The sequence below is a fragment of the Dama dama genome, chromosome 7 (assembly GCF_033118175.1).
Source record: "Dama dama isolate Ldn47 chromosome 7, ASM3311817v1, whole genome shotgun sequence".
Taxonomy (NCBI): domain Eukaryota; kingdom Metazoa; phylum Chordata; class Mammalia; order Artiodactyla; family Cervidae; genus Dama; species Dama dama.
In genome coordinates, this window is record NC_083687.1 from 41,315,605 (window position 1) to 41,325,918 (window position 10,314).

Below are 10,314 nucleotides of genomic sequence, written 5' to 3' on the forward strand. Positions count from 1 at the left end.
ATGCCCTTCGACCATGCCAAATTCATCACGATCTATCCATTCAGTGGACTATGTATTATACAGTCTTTACAGGGAAAGAGATCTTTATGCACTGAGACGGAAGCATCTTCAAGATATATTAAATGACAATTAAATGATATATTAAGTGAGCTGCAAACAGTGTGCGTTGTTTGCTACCATTCTTTTTAATGTTGTTTTACAAATAATCCTTTCCAGACTCTGTCCTTGACAGAGGACCAAGCTGAAAACCAAAGGGACTCTGAGTCGATAAACACCATTTAAATAAATATTTCAAAAGTTGAGGCTATAGACGGTAATCAGTCAGAATGGAGCTAGAGGGTCTCAAGCGAGGATTTCTTGGGCAGAGGGGATTTAAAAGATATGATACCATCCTTAGAGGCTATGATCACTCTGAGCTATACTTCTTTAAACCTTTAAAAAGTAGTTTAGATATTTGTTTCCAGTGCTTTAAAAAAAAATGTGCCCTACCATAAATACATAATGAGAGCATAAAGAAAGTTCCAGTAGCATAAATGAATCATTAAGAGTTGTTATCTATCAGAGTGGGAAGAAAGAGATGGTTTAAATGGGACTTTCATTTTTTATTTACATATTGTGTGTGTGCATGTACTTACATATGCGCACATATGTTCAATTTACTTTTTTAAACCTGAGGTTATATTTATGTAATGCTTATGTAAAATTTAAAACTATAGAAAACAGAACTCCTAAATATTCATACCATTTTTCTCACCAGTTTACTTTGCAAAATCTTTCAAATATACTTATAATAATTATGAGTCACTTCAATAATATTTGTATCTTAAATCCCAGGTTTGAAAAACTTGATCATAAACTTTATAAAGCTTTTCAAATGTTTCTCATTCATTCTTTAAAGCAGAATTTGAACTAAGAAAATATTTTGCTGGTGATAAATGCATATCTGTGAATATATTAGTACCACAAACCACTGAATTATATACTTTAAGAGGGTGAATTTTGTGAATTAAGCTATGTGAATTAAGTCAAAATTTTCAGAAAGGAAAACCATCTTGCATCTGAGATTACAATTCCAAATATTCTTTAATGTACTGATAAAACAAGACACACTCTATAGATGAATGCTTTAACACTTTGAAGCAATTAGCACATTTTTCAACGCTAAGCAATTGTCAGATCTCCAAAGAGGCACAATATACCAATTAAGAAAGACCGCTAATAACCCAAACATATGGTTATTGTCGTTCAGTCGCTAAGTCGTGTCCGACTCTTTGCAAACCCATGAACTGCAGCATGCCAGGCTTCTCTGTCCTTCACTATCTCTCTGCATTTCTGTCTACTGAGCCCAAACATATATTCATCCTTTACTCTTTACTAATAGGATCCTAATTTTGATGCTATGAAAGATTTCCCTCCAGTTATAAAATATAAAACATGCAACAGTTATGGAATATCTTCTTCCTTTGTCCCCACTGTTGTTCAGAGTAGCTGTGAGATCCTATCCTGGCCAAAGAGCTATAAATAGAAATCTACTGTTGGAACTTCCAGGAAAGCTCCTGGTTTCCCAGTAAAAGGAGGAGAGACTTGGCTTATGATACTCCAGCCTTTCCCATCTTTCCTACTTTGAACTTGGAATGATGGCTGACAGTGCAATAATGATCTTGTGAGAGAGCTGGCAACTAGAAGGAGAATTCCCTGGGCAACTATACCAACTCTGGACCGCCTGCTTCTAAACTGTCTATAATGAGAGAAAAATAAAAGCCTTAATCAGTTAAGCTATTGTAGTGGAGGTTCTCTTATACATGGGACAGTACCATCCTGATACAATGATCAATACGATGAAGGAAAAGTATACATCATTACTATCGACTGACAACTAAACTAACCCATCAATTAATTCAAGCAGAAAACCAAAGACATCTTACCTTAACAGCAGTATTTGGTTTCATACCACAACGGTAGGTCTTTGCTATCTGGGGAGTCAGCTGGATCTCCTTGGTAAGCTGCCTCCATTTCCTACACTCAGGTTTTGTACATTGAACCTAGATGGAAAGTAAGAAGTCAAGGACAATGAGTTAGGACCTCTCAAGCGAGCATTTCTTCTATCTCTTCCTTGGCCATCTCCTCCACATGATTTGGGTTAACAAAGGTTCAGCATCAAATGCATGAGGTTAAGTGGAAGAAGCCAAACGTAAAAGGTCACATACTGCCTGATTCCTTTATATAAAGCATCCAAAATGGTAAATTCATTAAGACAGAAAGCAGATTCGTGGTTGCCAGGGGGTGGGGGTAGGGAGGAATGGGAGGTAACGGCTGAATGGGCACAAGTCTCCTTTGTGGATGATGAAAATGTTCTGGAAGTAGATATAGGTGGGGATTGGACCACACTGTGAATGTACTGAATGCCATTGAGTTGTACACTTTAAAACGGTTAATTAAAAAAACTTTTTAATTTGTTTTTTAATTGGAAGATAATTGCTTTACAATGTGTTGGTTTCTGCAGTACAACAATGCGTATCGGTCAAAAGTGTGTGTGTGTGTTCTTCCCTCTTGAGTCTCCCTTGTGAATTTTTTGTGAATTTAAAGTTATGTAAATCTCACTTCAATTAAGAAAAATTTTAAGGTATGCAGAGAAAAGCTCAAGTTACCTATAACATTAAATAAATTAGCAAATAATTTTTTTTGCAAATAATTTATTGAATGATGGTGTATTTATATTACATATACAATCACTAAAGTGTGTTTTCAAAGAATGGCTAAATAGAAAAAATAAAGTTAAATTAATTTAAAAAACCTAAAAAAGCTACTAAAAACTTACAAAGTATGATTCTAAACCTAATTAGGATTTGCATACAAAGCGTGAAATTATGTTTAAATAAACACAGAAAAAAAGAAGAGAGATATGGACCAAACTTAGCAATGGCTATCACCAGCTGCTAATGAGTCTTTAGTTTCTTCTTTACGCTACAGGTGAAGTTAGGTGATTTTTCTACAAAAATAAAAAATTCCTTTAATAGTTACAGAAAGAATAAAAGGAATTAAAGAAAACTTTCCTAAAAATTGGAATTTTCATCCATTCCTTCTGCATTTAGTGCTACAAATGCTTTTGCTGTTGTTTAGTTGCTCAGTTGTGTCCAACTCTTTGTTACCCTGTGGACTGTAGCCTGCCAGGCTCCTCTGTCCATGAGATTACCCAGGCAAGAACGACTGGATTGCCATTTCCTTCTCCAGGGCATCTTCCCGACCCACAGATCAAAGCCCTGTTTCCTGCTTGGCAGGTGGACTCTTTACCCTGGAGCTACAAGGGAAGCCCTACAAATGCTTCACAAAATAATACAGTTTTATCTTTTTTACCCAGTAGGGGAGCTGCTGGTCTGCCATGAAAGCTTTGGGACTAGGTTCAGTTTTTCCATTGCTTGTCCATATTTTTTTCCATGTAGTATATTTGTCATATCCATCCTTATGGCTGAAAAACAATAAAAATAAATACATCAAACAATAAGCTATTCAGGTTTTCAAAACAGGAGGCAGATAGAAATCTTATGTGAAGAACTTAACTAGCCATATTATAAGTGGGGAGGGGTAAGTTATTATAGCACCCATAAAACAGGTTGCATTTTTAGTATCTAAAACTATCAAGAAGGGATGGTTACCTGTCTGTCCAGCACCCTCTAGCTGTCAGAATCCCCCACAAAATCTTTTCATTCCTGCCCCTTTGCATTGGCATAGAAGAGCAAAGCAGCTCCTAAATTCTTCAGAATTTGTGAACTACAGAGAGTAACTGTCTCATGGCAGATGCTTTCTGAGCTCTGAGTGTGCACACACAAGCATACACACATGCAAACTACAGCATCAAAGTTCTGGCACACCTGTAGTCAGCCCAGGTATGGATGAAACAGTGAAATAATTCAGTAACCAGGGGAGGGGGGTGCTTAATCATCTGACCCCCTCCACTGCCCACTGCCCAAGCCACCATCCCTTCCACCCCGGAAAACTCCAACAATTACCAGAACAAACCTTCTGTAGTAATGGTCAAAGCATTCATTACAGAAATGCTCCCCACAGGAGAGGTGATACCATCGGGACGTGTAGCCATTTTTGGCACATCTGAAAATAGCAAAAACAGATAGCTTTGGTAACGAATAAACACTTCTCACTTTTTTTTTTTTTTAACATTTATGAAAGACCTCCTATGAGCCCATTTTGCCTTACCTTCACTTAGAATCCTAATGACCAAGAGATTACAACAGAAGAAATGGAATTGTTGATCGACACAGAACGACACATGGGGAAGACACAGGGTCTTAGATCAGTGGTACCCAGCTGCCTGCTCATCAAAAGGGCCTGGGACTTAGTTTTATCAGGACTCCAGGGAGTGATGATAGGGTTTTAGGACATGATAGATGGGATGGACGTGGGCTTGCCGCATGTGTGTGAAGGAGGGAAGTGTGGTCTCTAGTAGCAACATCTGGAAAGCTGGGATTGGGCCATCCCGTGGGCAATCTGGCAAATAAAACCTGCCACGCAGCCAGTAATGTAGCAAAAGAGTGAACTATAAAGCCACTATGAACACTAACAACAGCACTTCTTTGTGATTTAAAAAAAAGAAAGAATTTGTTTTCCAGGTTTCATTGACTCTTAACTGAAGATTTTTTTCCGCTGGAAGTAAAAGGTCAAGCTTGGATCATCCCAACAAACATGGCAAGAGTGCAGTTAGCTACGTAGTTTGAATGAGCCCCATATGTATCTTTGGAGGAGGAGGTATGCTGTAAGACGGAGAAAAGCAGCCCGGAGAAACAAGCAAACATTGGTCTCTGTAGGAAGCTCAAGGTTCTCTCTACTCCCCCCTTACCTCTTACCCCATCGCATCCTCAAGCTATCCCCCATTCCCGACCACCAGAGGTACAACTATGGGGGATGCGACGTGAGCACAGGGGGCTGGTTGCTGTGCAGAGCTGATACAGGCTAGTATCAGCCAGTAGGGAGTGAATAGCGGGGTACGATGTGTACAAAATGTACCGGCAATGTCTCTACTGCGGGAGAGCAGTATCTCTATGTATCTTTAGGAAGGCTATCTTTGAGAATGAATGGCCTCATTGGCAGGAAGGTGAGGCCAAGACACGCCGTCTAAACAGACCTTTCAGAAGTACTTGCAAAGCACACAGGACACGTGGCCGTACAGCCTGCTTTTTCACATTTCCTGTACTTTTTCTCTGACCCACCATCTTCATCCTCATCCGTCGTCTCCGGGGCCTTTTTCTTCGCCTGAGAAAGAACCAGCTGAGGTTAAGATCGACACTGGCCACAGCCCAGGGTGGAGGTGGTGGGAGGTTTACTCCTGAAATCACTTCCAGGTTAGAAGTTCTAAGTGTGAAGATCAACAGCATCCTGGTAGTGGGGTAGGGGCTGATAATAACAGCAATTTCCTTGAGACTGCACTGTGCAAACAATTCACTAATCTGCTAGAAATTTGGAACTTCGACAACAGGTCTCTGAGTAGAGACCGAAAATGCATTTGAGCTTCTTTTAGGAAAAAGCTGTTTCAACTCTACTTCAATACTGATTATCTAACCCAGATAGTCTAACCAATAAAAAATTAAAAATAAATTTTTTTACACGGTATCATAAAAAATGAAAGCCACTTTCAAAACAAAACAAAAAAAAAATGAAAGCCACTTTCAAATTAAGACTGTTCTCTTTGCTTAGAGAAGTTCTAGCCTCTCAGTATTGTAGATTTAAAAACTACAATAAAAATCTGTAGACAAATTCTAGAGAAAGAATTACATCATTCAGTATTTTCCTTTTAAAAAAAATGGCCCTACAAGAAAGACGGCAGTGAGTAAGCCACCAACAGCACCCAACCAACCATTACAAGCCGAGGTCTAAATTCCTATGAATGACATCAAGCCAAGCATGATCTGGCCCCAGCTCACATCCTGGAGGCAACCACACAGCTGAACACCCTCTGCTGATTCACAGCAATGCCTTTATCTCCGCCAGATAAGCTTTTTTTCCTACATTCTATCACTTTATCACACTGGAAGTCCCAAGGTGAATTTTTCCACTAGACTGCAAGTTCCTTGAGGGCTGGAATTCTCCTCTTTCATCTCTAATTCTTCAGTCCCAATCACAGTAAGTTTGCTGGCTCAAAACAGGGTCAATGAATGAACAAATAAGCGATACCTGCCTACCGGAACTCCTCAAAGGAAGGCTATCTGGAGAATGATCAAAAGATGCTTTTTTCTTCGTTCTCCCCCGTGAGGTCGCCATTGTATCAGAAAATCTGTCAAAAACAAAACAAAACAAAAAACAAACCAGAAAACATTAAATAAGAGCATCTGCTAACACTTTCAACACTCTGGAGTCAAGTTATTAAGTAGTTTTGGTGGGAAGAGTGCATGCCGTACAGTTAGATGGCCTGAGTGTGAAACCACTGCTTTCAAGTTATTTAAGCTAAGACTAAGCCTCAGCGTTCTCATATATAAAATGGGCACAACTAGTGCGTACCTTAGTATTGGTGTGAGGATTAAGTAAAATAATTGAAAGCACCAGGCCTAGTATAAGTACTCAATAAATGTTACCCATTAGTAGTACACACATTTTACATATATACAGAAATGAATAACCTATAAACAAAAGACACTACTGTTTATAAAATTCAATGAATAAAGATATCTTATTTTTGTTTATGTTCCTCTCTTTCTCACTATGTCTTAGTTCCCAAATTTTGATCTATTTTACTTTAAAAAGTATACGGGCTTCCCTCGTAGCTCAGTCGGTAAAGAATCTGCCTGCAATGCAGGAGACCTCAGTTTGATTCCTTGGTTGGGAAGATCGCCGGGAAAAGGAAATGGCAACCCACTCCAGTATTCTTGCCTGGAAAGTCCCATGGAAACAGGACCCTGTAGGGAGGCTACAGTCCGTGGGGTGGCAAGAGCTGGACACGACTTAGCGACGAAACCACCACCCACCACCATACTTTAAAAAGAAAAAGCATTCATTCTTTCTCAGTAAAACCCAACAAATAAATCTCAGGCACACTATCTGGTCACTATTGAATATAGGAATCTGGGTTAGGCAGTCACTGGACAAATTGAGTTCTCAAATTAGTTTAATCACAGCACAGTTAAAACATTAAGAATCAAAAGTCTACACAAAAACATAATGCATAAATCCATGAATGATTAAGACTTGTCATATCAGCATTTTTTTCAATTAACTTAAATAAGGAATGAAAAATGCTTAGCATAACGAAGTACTCTCTAGTATAGGGATCCTACAGTTATCAGACATCTCCTTCCCTGATCTGTAATCAACTTTAAATATAATCACTCCACACACATACTCACAATAGCATGAGAAATAAATAGGACATACCTACAGATAAGGAATTGAAAGTGGAATTTGAAAGTGGAGAAGTGTTGTTATCTTCAGATACAAATCCCACATATATGATCCTAATCTTGGGGAAAAGCTTTGAAGGGCTTGTAATCCTATTGCTTCACTATAAACTGTGATCCTACTATTGACACTAACATTTATAAGTGCACTTTTTATGGATTATGAACATCACATGTAAAAACTTTCAATCTGCCATCTACATCAACTTTGAGAAATCTTGACACCAGCGTTATGGATGGTTTTTCTTTGACTCAGTCTTCACTTTCTCAAAACCATTATGTTAGTATACGAACAAATATACTGCATACATATTCTGCAATGCATTACAGCTCTTAGCCATTTAAAAAATTGCCATTAGCCCTACAGCATTCATTATATAGCTGGATAAAGCTCTAGTGGTTTTAAAAGTACTACTGTCTACATTAATTCTTATACCCTAAGAAGGGCTTCTGGCTCACATTTTCAAAATAATTTACAATCTCTTTACATAAAACATATAACCTACATTATTCATAAAATGAACCACAAATAAAGCGTATGTAAACATGTACACTGTATATGTTAAGTATTGCAGCAAAAATATTTGAGTCTAATGTGCGGTTTAGGAATGCAAATAAAATCAGTTCAAGTAACATTTGACCGTGTTACCTGGGAATGCAAGCACTCTCAAAAGAAAGCATAATTTCTGGAAATTTCATCAAACATTTTAACCCAACTGTATACTGAAAAACATATTTTTGATTGCAAAAGAATGATGTAATCCAAGAAATGGTTAAGAGGAAATGAAAACATTAGCTATGAAAGCCGTTAAGAAATCTGTGTGGTCTGGGAAAAGTATGATTGAAGATTTTCAGAGTAGTACATTTTCACCTTTAATTATACAATTAACAGTTATGTAGCTTCATTCTTTTTTGACACTGTAATTTCTTTATTTTCACTGTTGCTGGGTTCTTGGGGCCTCAAATGGAGGGAAAAGTTTTAAGTTGGGAGGACTACAGTTACTTACGCTTTTAAATATAATCTTAGAAATACTGACCAAGTGTTAGTAACAAATTAGTATACTGTAAGTGCTTTCCTGCCTGGTTCTTCAAATTAATAAACACACCTAACTTTAAATATAATCAATTTGTTTCAGGTTCAGTATGACCTTATAAGCATAGTTCTTCCTAATTTTAAATTCGTAGCTTTGGTTTTCTCTTAATATGACAAAAGAAAGGGAAAAATGGTTGGGGGGTTACCTAAAGATGTGTGAAAATATCAATGTTTAGATTTCTAGTTTAGTAAGTTCCAAGATTTTTTCAGAAGTAACTTATTCAAAAAACTTAAAAAAAACCCACACAGAATCCATAAAAATATGAATTAAAGGACTTCAGGTTGGAATAAAAATGTATAGTTGTATTAGCATAATTTCTCGAAACTGGACAAACTACTAGAAACTTCTCCGGAGACAACAGGAGCAAAAATTTCCCTTCGGACCACTTAAAACTGCACCCACAAGAATCAACTTTCAGACATATGGATCCAGTTCAATTGCCCGAACCCTCTGTTGACGACTTTCTCTGCACGGAGGATAATTAATTATTGATGGTCATTTTCTCCGGTACCTCCTGAAGAAAACCTTCCCTCCCACTCACCTTTCTTCCACTAAAGTCGGTTTAAAAAAAAAAAAAAAACACCAACCAACCGAAGTAAAAGCCCTGAGCTGTGTGTGCAGAGGTGGAGTGACCGATCCCCCAAACGAAGTGGTCTGGACGCCTGCACGCTCTCCCGAGGGAAGGCCTGGCCTCCATCTGGCTAGGTTCCAGGTCACAGAACCCCCAACTCGCTACAGCTGGGCCTGTCTCTTCCTTCCTCTTTCACCTGCCAGCTGCTGGGCTGTTGACTAAGAGTTACCGAAATCGGGCCGCCCCCTCGGGGTCTCGGGTCCCGGAGGAGTCACCCCAGCAACCTGGCAATGCCGATCGCGTCTTAACGCGTGGTGCCCGCGCTGCAGTCCAGCTAACAGCACCTGCGAGGCCGCACCGGCTTCTCGCCGTCACGCTCTCAAAGCCGGGAGGCAAGCGACGGAGTTCCAGCCCCCGGACGGTGGGCACCCTCTTCCTCGCAGCAGCCTCTCCCCGGGTGACAGGGCTCTGACAGCCCCCAGGAGGGAGCCCCCAAAGGCTCCCTGTGCCAGCGGCAGCCGCCTCGCTTTCCGAAAAGCTCTCTCGACTCCTCCGAAGTCGGAGAAGCCGCAGCCTCCCCAGGCTCACCTTTGCGCTGGAGGCGTGCAAGGAGTCGCGGGGAGACGGCACCCCTGTACAGAAAGCAAACATTGTGGGGAGGGGGATTAACCCGCAACACCGCGAGGAAGCGGGGAAGCCGGTGGCTCCAACACCCCAGGCCAGGAATCCACCCCCCCCCGCCCCCATTCCTCGGGCTGGGACCCTCCCCCGCACCCCTCGCCCCTTTCCAACCCGGGGACGGAGGTGGAGCCCCAGGGGACCAGTCCACCTCCCACCCGGACGAGGAGCGCGGCTCAGGGGCAGGAGAGCTTGCACCCCGGCCAGGCTGCTTTGTGCAGAGCTGTCACCAGAAATCCGCCGCCGCCCCCACGCCCGCCCCCGGAGCCGCGCGTCCCCCCCGCCCCCCCACCTCGGAGCGCGGGCGAGACCGAGCGCGCCGCCCCGGGCTGCGGGCGCCTCTCCGGAGCCGCGCGCCGCGCGCACAGGACAGCAGGATCCGCGCCGCGAGCCGCAGCCCCAACTCGGCCGCCGCCGCCGCCGCCGCCGCTTCCGCCCCTGTCACGACGTGACCCGTGGTGGGAGGAGCCGGAGGGACCGGGGAGGAGCCGGGTCCCCGCCTTCGCCTCCGCCGCGCGGCTCGCCCCGCCCTGGCCATTTCCGCCGCTGCGCACAGCCAGGCCGCCTGGGG

General features: G+C 41.7%; 1 protein-coding gene across 4 annotated transcripts in view; it reads right to left on the bottom strand.

Annotated features, from left to right (window-relative positions):
• KDM1B (lysine demethylase 1B) overlaps positions 1-10,123 on the bottom strand; it is a 42,028-nt gene extending 31,905 nt beyond the window's left edge. Inside the window, exons 1-7 of one of the 4 annotated variants that reach the window (XM_061147536.1) lie at positions 10,036-10,123; positions 9,654-9,697; positions 6,184-6,283; positions 5,138-5,265; positions 4,018-4,107; positions 3,355-3,466; positions 1,926-2,042 (exon numbers count right to left, since the gene is read on the bottom strand). In XM_061147536.1, coding sequence (XP_061003519.1) covers positions 1,926-2,042; positions 3,355-3,466; positions 4,018-4,107; positions 5,138-5,265; positions 6,184-6,270 — 534 coding nt within the window. In that variant the 5' untranslated portion in view covers positions 6,271-6,283; positions 9,654-9,697; positions 10,036-10,123. Of the gene's footprint in view, positions 1-1,925; positions 2,043-3,354; positions 3,467-4,017; positions 4,108-5,137; positions 5,266-6,183; positions 6,284-9,409; positions 9,429-9,653; positions 9,698-10,035 lie in introns of those variants that run through there. The other 3 variants (XM_061147533.1, XM_061147534.1, XM_061147535.1) reach the window with 3 other exon arrangements.
• Positions 10,124-10,314: the final 191 nt, after the last annotated feature.